Below are 13,690 nucleotides of genomic sequence, written 5' to 3'. Positions count from 1 at the left end.
CAGTACCATAAAGTAAAAATCTCAGAGTTAGGGAACAAACAACTTACACATAATCACGTAAAATTGATATCATCCGAGCTTTAAACATTGTATGTAATGACACAGTATTGCATCTACAGACTTTACATGAACTATTTTTGTCCATTGTGCATTTCAGAAGGAATGTATGTTAAGTTTTAATACCTCATTGATAATGTAGTCATTACACCTCAGTTAGACTAAGAGAGGAGGAAGTAAAGCAGGCAATCTTTTTGAAAAATCAAATTGGCAATTGTCTGAAGTGATTTAAGGGGAGACCATGGAAAACCTAAATCAGGATTAATACACACAGATTAGAACACATTCACATATTACAAAAATATCACCAGTTGGAATATTCTGCAACTTTTCAAAAGAATGTGATTGTGTCAGTCATCTGTATTACTAAATGACTAACACTGTGTATGGTCACCTGGTCCTAGTTGCAGGTTGCCTGTCTACTTCCAGTGGCAACAAAAATTTGATTTTCAATATTTCTTATAACTGGTGACAATTTTTCCCACTTACATGCTTATCAGATATTTAACACACACACTCATTTGAAAAGTAATCAGGAGTTTGAAGCTGTTTTATAATGGGAGTTTGATTCCTTAAACTTGGAGGTTTACTGGTAATGTTATATTAGAGAAATCATATTTTTATGTGACACATTTGATTCAGTCTGTATTTATGAAATTTCTTTGTCCACCATATGTTAATAAATTCCACAGCTAACTCTCAAAGTTTTGTAGATTATCTACATACCTGGAATTTCTTGTAACAATTTTGTTCTTAGAGCACTGGCTGTGTCTTGAACTTTATTCTGCTCTGTATATTCGGTATTGTACTGGATGATAAGTAACTTGATTTTGTCACCCCTTGTCTTTAATTTGTGTGGCAAGGTGTTTTAGTTCTCTTCTACCAATACTTCATTTTATATTTAAATCTATTGCATATAGAAAACACGCATTTCCCAGTTTATATGTTGTTTCCATGGTTCTCGGGTATACTGCAAAATCCAGCTGTCAAAAGTTCGCAATATGTCAGTGGACAACTGTTCTGCCATCATCAGGTGGTGCTGATGTAATGAAGTGTCTGTTGCAGGCTTGTAGTATTCGTTCTTGCCAGGCCTGCTTTCAGACATTGCTGTGCTCAGTGATGGGGATATGTGAGGTTGTGACAGTGGAGGGGAGAGCCCCAGTTGCTTTCCACTCACTGTCTTTGTTGCATTTTCCATCTGGGCATCACGTTTTGCTTTGTTGGAGCTTAATATTTGCTTCCAGCTTTGCTCAGTTAGAAGCCAGCGTCTCTGTTTATGAAATTATTGATCATACAAATTTCAATTGCTTCTTCAAATATTCAGTCTCAAAATTTATCAGTGATAGCACCGACTGTCGTTTGCTGCTAAATCATTTTACATAATAAAAAAAGTTTTGCGGCACTAGCATATCTGAAAATTGCAGTTTTATATTCAAGAGGACAGGGAATCAATGAATGACTGAATGTGCGAGCCTCATTAAACCAAGAACTTAACTTCTCTGTGAAATACAAACAAAATGATTAGCGGAGTATATTTAGTTCCAAAGTGCGGGTCTGTGAAATCAAAATCAACTGCTGGTTTACATTCAGTAGTATTTAGCTCCACCTTGTGCACTGTAAGATGCTTGGCTGCTCCTTGGCATGTTGTTCACTAGGTGATACAGACGTTGCTGCTTAAGCCTGTCCCACTCTTCAAAGTTGGACTGCCTGAGGTTGTCTATTGTGCAAGGACAGTTCCTGCCATGATACGCTTAAAAGTGTCGCAAACATAATCAGTTGGATTCATGTCAACAGATACAACAAGCGTCTTGCAGCTCGGTCTTCAGGTGAGTGTGGTATGCCCCTGCATTGTGGGTGAAATGTTGACTGTAGAGCTGGAAAAAAGGTTTTAAGATCCTATCCCAATACTTCACAATATTCTCAAATTACTCTATAGCAGTAGGTGGTGTCTTAATTTCTGTACATGACACCAGTTCAGATCTTTATTTACCCACCTGCTTGCTGAATCCATACCTGTATACCTTAGATGTTTGTCGGTACCTGAACACTTCCACACTCTTTCATGACCATCACAAGATTTCAGACAAATCCTGATCTCATTAGGTCACGGAACCCAGTGCTGTCAATCTAGTTCCATACCCCCTGCTTTCTTTCATTGTGTACTACAGTGCTGGGCATTGCACAGCTATTCATTATGGACATCTTGACACCAAAGTTCTTGTGTGGAGATGGTTGTTTAGTGTCAGGATCATCAAAACTATTCCCAGATGCCTCCAAAATGGCAGTGCACAGATCATGATGAATCTCCTTGGGTACCTATGAGATGCGATGTGTAGGTAGTAGTCATTAGCTGGTGCTGTTGGCAACAGGAGTCCACTGTTTGACAGATTTTTGAAGCTTTGCCTTTCACACTAGCACTTGAAGGTAAGCTTGAAATGACCACTTGAGGTATGTTGACAGACAGCAATGCCCACAAGTGGCATTATGATTGGAGACACATTAGACTCTACGGCACTTCATTACGAATGTAGGTTTGTGTTTACTTCCATTACATACATGGCTGTATACAGCAATTACCTGCGGTCAAAAGAGTGTTGAGGAAAAAGAGCACTGATAAAAAAAAAGGTATAGCCAGTTCAAGTACTGAGTATGATACAATATTTTTTGAGCAGTGTGGGGTGTACAGCTTTCACTGATACAGTGAGCTATCCATTGAAGCTAACAGTTCACACACAGATACTATTGCCTCGAAAGTGCAATGCAGAAAAAAGTGCTTGACAGGCAGTCAAATGACAGTCTTTTAATGTGAGGTGGCACGATTGTTCAATAAGTGCTTTTACAAGAAGTCTTGTTCCATAAATCAGATCCATTATAAGTGATGTGGAATGTGTCATAGGAACATAAAATTTCATACATATTCATAATATATTTATGTGGCTACATACCATCAATTTACACATGGGTAGTGGACTATCTAATCAAGAAGTCCTCTGTGGTGTAGGTGGTGGTTTTTTAGGGAAAACATACATTTGGAAACACTGCTGTTATTTCCATGTGCAGTTTCTTAAAATATTGTATAGCTGTGTATTTAATTCCTTCCTGTGCCAAAGTTAGATCACTAGAGAGAAGAGCAAGTCATTTTCCCTTGTACTAATATATCTGTGAATAGCTATGCAAACATTCTATAAATAATTGTGCCTGCCTTGATCCACTTGAGATTTTCTTTTTGCATTCTTCTTACCTGCAAAATCTATTGCCGATCCCTAAGTACCTTTCTCAAGTAATGAGTCTCTTTTGTCTTTGTGATATCGTCTTCATTTTGTAATATTATGTTACTGCTTAAATTTGAGGGAGACGCTCTTATTCTTATAAACATTCTCGTGTTGTGTATTTTTTATTTCCTGCTTGATGAAGCTGTTTCACATCATATTGTGCATCTTTCTAGTTTTTGGTCATTTAAAATTTAAGAGGTTTTAGTCTGTCTCATCCCGTGCAACTTTATCAGAGATTGATATAAAATATAGTCACTTTAATTTTTAGTTCAGTTCGGTCTTTAACAACACAGGTTTCTATTTGTTTTCTTAGGGAAGTTTGAATTGCTCAAACGTGTTTTCAGCAGATCTTGTTAGGTATGACGTCTATAAAAATTTTGCTTAAGTCGGACCGAACACGTTTATTTTAACTATGTGGGAGAATGTAAGCCGGGATAATACTTCCTTTAAATTTGCAAAGAGAATGAGTGACATTAAAAAATTTTGTTAATACAAATTTTCGGTTGGTAATCAGTTTTATTCTCACTTAAGTGCCACGAAATTAATTTCAGTGGCTTCACTAAAAACTTCATTTGTTCCAGGTTACCACTTCCTCATTCGTAGCTTGAGATACGGCTGTGAAGGTAATTGTGTTTGATCGAATCAACCAAAAATTTCAGCAGTAGTTCAAATTCTGTTTAAATATATCGTAACAACTTCGTCGAAGAGACAAATAGTATCTGGGCAACAATATTGTTCAAGAAAGACTTGTAAAGAGCATAAAAAATTACAATGCGCGCCTTGTTGAAGTTCTGTGCCCTTTCAGTCCGTTGTCTATTTCGTTGCTATGATACATGTTCTACCGGTGTTGTTTACTGTAAAGTGTTGGATTCTGAGTAGTTACGATTAGCAGGCAGCTGAAAACAAAAATTTATAAATGTATTATTGCTTGTATTGCAGTTGGCTAAACAACCTGGCGAGTCTCATTTTGATTTCAATTATCTTAAAGTTGCCACGCCTGTTGTAGCTTTAGTAGCGTGCCGACAGATGGCGTTAAGGAGCAACGCTAAGCAAAACAAGCGGTGGGTGATCCTTGTCACATTTTTGGGGATGTAGTCGCATTCATTGATCAGTACATTACGGTAAGATGTCAGATTTGGCGGGCGAAGTGTGTGACCCGGTGTTATTGAATACATTTCTCATAAAGAAGAAGAAATGTAGAGTCTACTTTCACCGAGGGACACTGACATGGGAAACAGAAGGATCTCCATACAGTAAGTTAACAAATACGTGCCGCAGCATTACATACACTGTTGAATCTGTTATAAAATACAAAGGTTGCTGTTGTGCTTTGCATTCTCTTGAATCACATAGTTGAAATTTCGCAAACTGTCCCAAGATTTTCGGTATGTCGATTGTATGTTCAGTAACGTGGCTGTTTGGCGACGAGATGCCCGTACCAGCTTTGAATTCTTGAATGTAAAATGTAAATGTTAATTAATTCATGATTTTTGAGACAAACTAAAGCGCTGTATAGTGAAGACTTTACGTAAAACCTTTGTGTACCCAATGACAGTGTCTGTGAAAGTGATAATCTGATGTATACATAATACTTTGGAAGCTATATCGTACGTAAAAGGCGTATCCCTTTTCATTCGACAAGTTTCAGCTAACTTGTCATATAACTGAATTCAAAACATGTTATATTTCGAGATGAAAAGAAACAATGCATGTTGATAACAGAACGTCACGTTTCAAAATCAAATCACCGTGCCGTCCCTCGGCTCCGTATCCTAGAACACATGCTATTGTTTTTGTCTAGCGTTATAATTAAAATACTAGCTTGTACGTTCTTTTTAACGGTGAGAAAAATTACCTGCCAGTGTTTATGCAACGACCCTGTTTTTAGATTGTAGAACAGAAACTAATTATTTCTCATCTGAACAATGATTTTAGTGCTAATTGTTGCAACATTATTTTTTTCTTCTTTCCTTCGGGGTGCGAGAGTAGGAACATTGGGATCTCCCAAATGTGTTTCTGTGGTAGTACGTCGTCAACGTTTATTGGTGTTGCAATATGTTATTCACCAGTTACAAAATAAGACCAGTTGGGTACGACAAAATGCGGAGAATGTTTCCTCACAACCAACGCCACCAAAAGTAATACTGCATTCCAACGAATACTTCCTTTCACTAAAATATATTTATACTTATAATGTTGGAAATTGGTACAGTATTGCTTGCGCGTTATGTTGCAACAATGTTCTTTGAATGTCAACAAGGCTGATTGACTCCTTTCAAAGAGGAATCATTACAGGAATGCTGAAGAGGATGAAGACAGATATTTAATATAGTTTTGCTTTGGTACGGTGCCAAATTTACAACTGTAATGTTATTCAAATGAAAAGCCAGATGAAGGTAATTTAGACATATGCAGCGGCTGCGACTGCAGAGACGCGGTGCACCCTGTCACATGTATCCAAACTAAGATGAGTTTAGACTGTTTTGCATGTAGAATTCATTCCAGTGCGGTCACTCGTCTTGAATGACAGATGCGGAACCCGAGGACGGAATGCGCTTTTTTACAGTACACTATTTAGCATTAACCTCTGCGTGTGTACTGCTGAAAGCATTCAGTCGAGTAATTATGAATGATACCCTTGGAGTGATTGTTACTCAAACAAATTTATAATTATTAAATAATTCATTGAAACCATGTTTGCTGACCAGCGGCGGTGTAGGGGGGTGGGGGTGGTAACTGGTAACGCTTAGGGTGAAAGCGTATTACAAGAGACATAGTCCAGGAAATTAATTTCGGATGTAATGTCTTTTAGGATAGGCTTATACATGGCACAATACGGCAGTAATGGAAAAAAATATTTGTAGTTTAAATACCTTTTAATAACGTTACATCTGCAGAGTTCGGATACAGTTACTTTCACGTTACCTCGTGAACCTAATGTAAATGGATTAAGGTATACTCATAAATGCTAAGGTAACCTGTCAGACCAAGAGAGGGAACGGTAGTGTTAAACACCACATCCTGTACTAGTTTACATTCAGAACGGCGACGAATTCCTTGCCCAGCTGCAGAAGGAGCTGCAGTAGTACTTGTCTTCCAAATCCACGCATTTTGTGGAATATTTTGTGTTTTTGTTTCTTTAGGAGGCCAGTCGATAGCGTTATCAAATGATCAGTTAACAGGAGAACATTAATGAAAAGACTTTTCCAGCTTTTATGTCTAACACACAAATGAATGGAAACATGAATACGTGAAAGAACAGACAAGGAAACTGCAGTGCATATCAGTCTTCGTTAGAACCCATCACATTCAATATTGGTAACTCGCAATTAATGTTGTGAAAAGTTACTGTGACACATATCAAACAGTAGAAACAGATACCGTCTGATTAGAAAATTTCTGTGGAAATCAACCTCTTCCTGGAGATGGTATTCAGTTCCAGATACGTTCTCTAGCGTGGAACTCTGGTAAAACGGCTTAAAAAACACAGCACTATTCTTGTGGGATCGTTTTAGGCAATGTGTTATGATGCATAGTGCTCGGCGATTTTAAGACGTGCTAATATCAATATTTGTGAACTTGTAGTCAACAAAGATACAGATTCGCACTGCCCGTCGCGCGAGATCGGCGAGGGCAAACAATAATGTGCCAAGGAAGAGCAGAATTCTTTTCTCTTGCACTCCTTTCGCAAAGGATGTAGTAAAGGGAGCTAATGTTAGTCGTGCTGAGTAAACACTACTGTGCACAAATCAGCGAGGGAATACTCGATTACGAATTGCAAAATGCGTGAGAAAATAATACTTTCGATTTTTTTTTTCCGCCACTCTCACCGATTGAGCTCGAGACAGAATGCTTATAATTCCCTGAGATGCATGTAATGGAATATTTGACTATACTTAAGAAAACGGGATATAACAGATTCTTGGGTTTCTCGCCAAAAATGAAGTTCTTTAATTTATGTAATAAGATTACCATAAGATAATTTGTATTTCTCTTCTAATGTCGACCTGTTTTTTTACGCTTCTCTGTGAACTAGGGGACCTGCGGACATCCATACCGAGATGCTTTGATATCACAAAGGATTAATCTCCATTCAGCCCATATACATCACCAATATTCAAGTATGAGTCGCACTAGCAATTAATATTTCGAAACAAATTGCACTTTACATTTCTTCTAATAGTGAACTGAAATCGACCGTTTCTACGATTTTACTGAACCAGTGTGATTTTTCCATTTTTATGATACCAACTTTCCTTACACTGTTGGCCATTTTGGCCCCCATGTATTCGGCAAGTACTTGACCACAAATTGTTAGTAGAATCTCTTCAGATTCTTCTTTTATGATAGATACATTTCTAGAACTAGGTCAACTATTTACCAAAGTTTATGCCTATTTCCAGTACGTGAACTATGTACGTTTTTAAATGAGACAGGCCACGACCACTTGTGAATTCAGTTAACCAAAAATTCAGTCTTTTCTGCTCCATGTTATGCTGCTTCTGTGATAAAATTATGTCTTTCAGCTTAGCGGAGGAGTGCTGTAATGCAGATGAGTTTAAACCCCGAAGAAGTCGGCGATCAATAAACTGGAGGAAAAGAGAAAATTGGAATTGCTATGATGGGACAAAAGAAATTTGCACGCATTAGAGCGCTGCAAAGGCAGAAGAGTGACCGAACTGAAAAGTTGTCTGCGTAGACTACTGCGACATTTCGTAGCGGCCACTTCCTGATTCTGAGGTACTTCCGTACTGTCGAGCCTCTTAAGCAAGGATCTTCACCTCTTGTGAAGCGTCTAGTAGAAAAACTTGCACATATAAGGGCCAGTTTCGATCAAAGATAGGACCGAATTTGTTGCACGTACCGTGTTGACGGCAATGACGCTAGTATGGAACATTTGCTGGTACTTGAAAAAGAATTGGTGGCGAACTGTGTCAACGTAACTAGATCACTTCTCTTGTGTTTTACCGACGAGCCCATTGCTCTACATACGATCTTGCCAGAGTAGGGTAAATGCAGATAGAATCAGGAGCCTTTGTGCTACTCTTTCCACGTAGCGTCCTTGCGGAGTTATCCACATTATCTGTGGGCCAAACGGGATGCAAAAGGGACAACGTTATGGACTAATAATGGGAAGGGATAGGTCTAATTCCAGTTTAAGCTTCCCACCAACATGGATGTAGTGTCACTGACGCCGAGTAATACCGAGCATCATCTTCTGGATTTACGTTTTCCTGTTGTGACTCCTGTTCACGTGATAATTTTTTGTGGTGTATATGTTCTCAGGCAACGTTTTATCATTTTCTGCCTGAAAATTCGTTGAATCGTTTTCCACGGTCCGATGTTCAAAGCTCTTCTCCCTTTCACCCTGTATGAGTGAGCTTGAACTCTCGAAATCAGATGGAGCAATGCCGCGTTCTCTGAAGTAAGAATGCTGTTTTTAATGCTTTTGTTTTCATACACTAATTTGGTCAGCCGTCTGGGAACGGTGGCAGACCGTGAGGTCTTATTGTCTGCAAGAGTTACTTTTATACTAAGGATCCAAGCAGTAGCGTGATTATGAAATTGTTGGCATTACTTCCTGATTTAACTAAATGTAGTTTTATATCTAATTTTACGATGTTTTTGTCACTATGTGAGCTTAATTTTGAACCTGGAATCAGTCTACCTATGGTCTTCCGCTGTTTTCTACAGCTTGACGAATCCTGCAATTCTCGTGCATTATTTTTTCCCCTTATTCCAAATTATTTCCAGTTCTCGTTCATGTCTTTTATCCAATTGTTCTCTATTATGTCGCGTTCCATATCTTCTTGGTCAACACAATGTGGTCCATCCTCATGATGTGATGAGAAAATCTCAATCTTCTTTTCTCTGTCATACCTGCAGTTTGTTCCACACTCATAAAACTTCTGCTTTGATCTTTATATCCAAACGTCACCTTGTACATTCGTGCTCCAGACCTTTCAAAAATTTTTCGATTCTCCACCTCCAGTCGAATACAGGCCTCTTGCATAAGATGCTCGTGTCTTTTTCATGTAACGCAGTATTTCTGATTGTAGACATTTGGCTTTCCTCAATAGATTCTTTTTTCGTTATGTTTTCCTTGCAGTACACCGTAGTTTTCACAGAGCTTGGGACCTAGCTATATATTTCCAAATTTCGTTGAAAACTAGCATAGAAAAAAAATTGAAATTAAGGGATAAAAGACTGGATATAGTTGAGAATGTTCTGCATCATAGTAGTGCGTCAGAATTGCATCGAGTCTTGCGTTCTACCGGCAGATTCAGACTTCCTTGTCTTTGTACCTTAGGTCCTCTCTGTGGCACTCTATTGACACTACCTGATATGTACCATATTGTGTTTTAACTGTGTTATGTTACTGACTTCGTTCCTCTTATTTTACGAGCCATTTTCAATGTTATCCTTTTTAAGTTAGAACGTGATTCCCTGGTTTGAAACGGTGATGCCAATGGTTATATTCGAAGAACCATATACAGTATTTTCTCGCTGATTAGTGCACGATAGAGTGTAATCGGCACGACTAACATTAGCTTCCTTTGCGAAAGGATTGCAAGAGAAAATAATTCTGCTTTTCCTTACCACATTATTAAGTTTTTCGTCACCGATCTCGCGTGAGGGGCAGTGTGAATCTGTATCTTTGTTGAATACGAGCTCACAGATATTGGTACTAGCACGTCTTAAGATCGCCGAGCACTATTCATCATAATACATTGCCTAAAACGATCCCACAAGAACAGTGCTGGGTATTTTTGGAGCCGTTCGACACCTACGACAGCTTGATTTTACTAGAGTTCCACGCTATAGAACGTACCTGGAACTGAATACCATCTCTCGGAAAAGGTTGATTTCCGAAGGATTCTTCACTGGGATGATCCGCGACTTCCCTGATAATATGACGAGCATATTTCCCTCGACGCCCAGTTGTCCTATGATGTTTGAAGTAGAGCGAATATGACCATACACTGGCCACAAACCTGGCTATTGAGGAGAAGTTGGCGTTCACGTATATTGGTATTCTAATCTGCTCAGAAAACAATTAATAAGAAAAACAGTGGAACTTGAGTCTACATCAAGATATCTACTTCTCTGCTCTGCAAGCCACCATACGATGCATGGCGAAGAATACCACGTACCACAGTTAAAAGCAGTCATTCCCGTTCATGTCCGACTCACAAATGGATCCAGGGAAGAACAAGAGCTGTCTACATTGTCTGATTAAAGGATTCGGAATTGGGCACTAGCTGTCACGAGAGGCGGACCCGCCAGTATAAAAGAAGGCGAGGAGTATTGTGTTAGCAGTATAGAAGTAGTAACGTTAGAATGGGTCGGACAGAAGAGTTCAGTGACCTCAAACATGAATTAATCATCAGATGGTACCCGAGTAACAAATCCAACAGGGACGTTTCAACTCTTCTAAAGACGTCCAAGTCGACTGTTGATGTGATTGTGAAGTGGAACCGCGAGGGAACAATCACAGCTCAACTAAGACCAGAAAAACTTCATGTACTGATGTATAGTGACTGTCGTCATAAGCCATACAGTTCTGCAGGCAATACTAAGCGACGGTTGAGGTGGTGTAAATAGCGATGGCACTGGGCAGTGGATGACCGGAAAAGAGTGATTTTGAGTAATGAATCACGCTATACCCTGTGTCAGTCCGATGGGAAGGGGCTGGGTTTGGCGAATGCCTGGAGCACATTATCTGCCATCATGTCTCGTGCAAACAATGAAGTACGGAGTAGTTGGTGTTAAGATCTGGGACTGTTTTTCGTGGTTGGGGGTATGGTCCCCATACTGCGTTTAAGGAAGTCTTAATACGGAAGGATATGAACACATTTTACACCATTTTGGTCTCCCACAGTAGAGGAACAGTTTGCAGACGACGATCGTTCGTATTAGCATGTCACTGTATCCTGTCATAAAGCGTCTGCCAGGCAATTGTTGTAAAGAATAACATTCCTGAAATGGACTGGCTTACCCAGAGTCCTGACCTAACCTCAGCGGAACATCTTTGGGATTAGTTAGAACGTCGACTTCGCCCCAGACCTCAGCGTTTAACATAACTATAATTTCTCGTTTCGGCTCATGAGGAAGGATGGGGTGCCATCCCTCCACAGACATTGACACATCACTGAAAGTGTTCTCAGCAGAGTTCAAGCCGTGATAAAGGCGAAGGGTGGACGCATTCCATATAAATGTCTGCTAATAGGTGTCTAGATATTTTCGATCAGATATTGTATGTCCATCCGTACGAATCCTATTTTTTCTTGACGTGTGTCTTCGCGGTTCTTATTTGTGGAGTACGGTGCCGGCTGTAAAATTACTCTGCAGACAATCACAAAGCTGAGAAGAATGGATCAGAACATTGCGCTGCCTTTTATGAGGCAACTGGGAGGGCTGTGTGGACACAGTACAGTACTGTCTCCGCACGATCAGTTTGACCTATAGAAGTTTGTTATGAATAACAGTACTTCCCACCCTCTCTGCTGCACCCTGGTGCACGAAGCAGGTGGTCCAGTGGAGTCGGTTTCTCTTCACCAATGAGTGCAGGCTTTGTCTGACCCTTCATGTCATAGAAGAGTGTGGAGGCGGCCAGGTATCAGTATATGTTTCAGAAAAGCAGTCTCATAGGTTCAGTAAGGAATTGGGTCAGTGTAATGTACGGATGTCGGACACCTCTCGTTGCTATCGACAGTAATTTAAGGACTCTGCAGTATCAGATCAGTATCTTCCAACTGATTGTCCAGAACTGCAATCAACATTTCGGCGATGGTTGCATGCCTGTGCTGACATGAACGCGACTGACCGCACCTGGGACCAGTTGGAACGCGTAGTGAATAGTCTCCGTAACCTTCCGCACGCACTCGTTGACCTCAGAATTCCCACTGTCGAAGAATGAGGTATACTCGACAGCAAACGTTTCGACCACCGTGTGGTACATACGCCTGTACTCAACAACCGAAACTGTTCAGTACAGCGCTGTAAGCGTCTTGAGTTTGGATCAGAAGGACCATAATCGAGGTCTGCCGCTCCTTTAAACAACACTTCAATGCGATTGTACTATGCGGATCAGCTAGAACTTGCACTCCTTTCATTTCGTGAACGGCTAAAGATACCGAATCGAGATTGTGGGCTAATTATAGTACGCAGAGAGTTTCTTAATTTTATTCTGTGGGTAATACTTTTAACACGTGTATCACCTAAGATACTGAAACAGGTACGTTTTTTTAATATACTTCATAACGACATCCAAAAGCTCTTGCACGCTCGAGTTCAGTGATATAACACTTGTTAATGTGGGTATTGAAACTTCTCGTTGAAGTATCCGAAAAATATTCAAAACTTGAAAGGCAAAGCGAACAGAATCAGGTATTGCGATGTAAACACCGCCAAGTGAGGCTATTATTCCAAGCTCTAACGGTGTAACAAGCCTTTCTATTGTGTAATCGATTCTAAAAGAGCTTTTTACTTAATCATGTGTACAGGGGTCGGACAAAAATATGGAAACACCAAAAACGCAACACATTACCATGTACGGCGTAGGAAAAACGTTGGCATAAAACATCTTGCGGTCACTTCAGAATGAGTATATACGGGTCCTGTGTGCCTGTGAAGGGGATGTTATGCCCTGCAAAAATGACAAGTGCAGGTAAAGACGGTGAACATCGATCACACACGCTCCCCTCCAAAGTGGACCATAAGGGCTCAATAATATTGACATCTGATGACTTGGGTGGTCAGGGGAAATGCGACAATTCATCGACGATGCGAGCTATGTGAACAGGGGCCCTGTCGTCTGGAACACAGGATCTCTATTGGGGAACAAACATTGTACCATGGGAAGGACGTGATCAGCCAAAATGGTTCCATGGTCCTCGGTAATAATGCGACATTGGACAGTAATCATGGGGCGAATGAAATATCATGATGTGGCAGCCAAAATTATTACCGAGAGCCCCCCGCCCTCCCTCCCCTCCCCTCCCCTCCCCTCCTCCCACCCCTCCCCTCCCCTCCCCTCCTCCCACCCCTCCTCCCTGTTTCACTCGTGGGACGTAAAGTCGGCAAGAAGTTGAAACATGATTCGTCTGACCAAATGAAATTTTTCCATTGCTCCATAGTCCACGTTTTATAGCTTCGGCTCCGCGGGCGTTTGCATCACTAAACAGTGATTTTGGAACTCCAACCTGCAGTTACCCCATTTGTGGTATGCTGGAGCTGACAGAGTTCGCGAGTGCGGCATCCAGTTCTGCTGTGACTTGCAGCTGTTGTCCCCTTATTTTTCGTCACAATCTTCTTCATTGGCCGTCTGTCACGATCACTCCACACACACCTTCGTCTGC

General features: G+C 40.4%; 1 protein-coding gene across 1 annotated transcript in view; it reads left to right on the top strand.

Moving 5' to 3' along the window:
- Positions 1-4,379: 4,379 nt before the first annotated feature.
- LOC126469668 (ceramide kinase) overlaps positions 4,380-13,690 on the top strand; it is a 276,003-nt gene continuing 266,692 nt past the window's right edge. The window contains exon 1 of the mRNA XM_050096817.1: positions 4,380-4,582. Coding sequence (XP_049952774.1) covers positions 4,456-4,582 — 127 coding nt within the window. The 5' untranslated portion in view covers positions 4,380-4,455. The remainder of the gene's footprint in view (positions 4,583-13,690) is intronic.

The sequence above is a fragment of the Schistocerca serialis genome, chromosome 3, assembly GCF_023864345.2.
Source record: "Schistocerca serialis cubense isolate TAMUIC-IGC-003099 chromosome 3, iqSchSeri2.2, whole genome shotgun sequence".
NCBI lineage: Eukaryota > Metazoa > Arthropoda > Insecta > Orthoptera > Acrididae > Schistocerca > Schistocerca serialis.
Note: the sequence above shows the minus strand (reverse complement) of the source record. Positions and strands in the feature narration are given on the sequence as shown.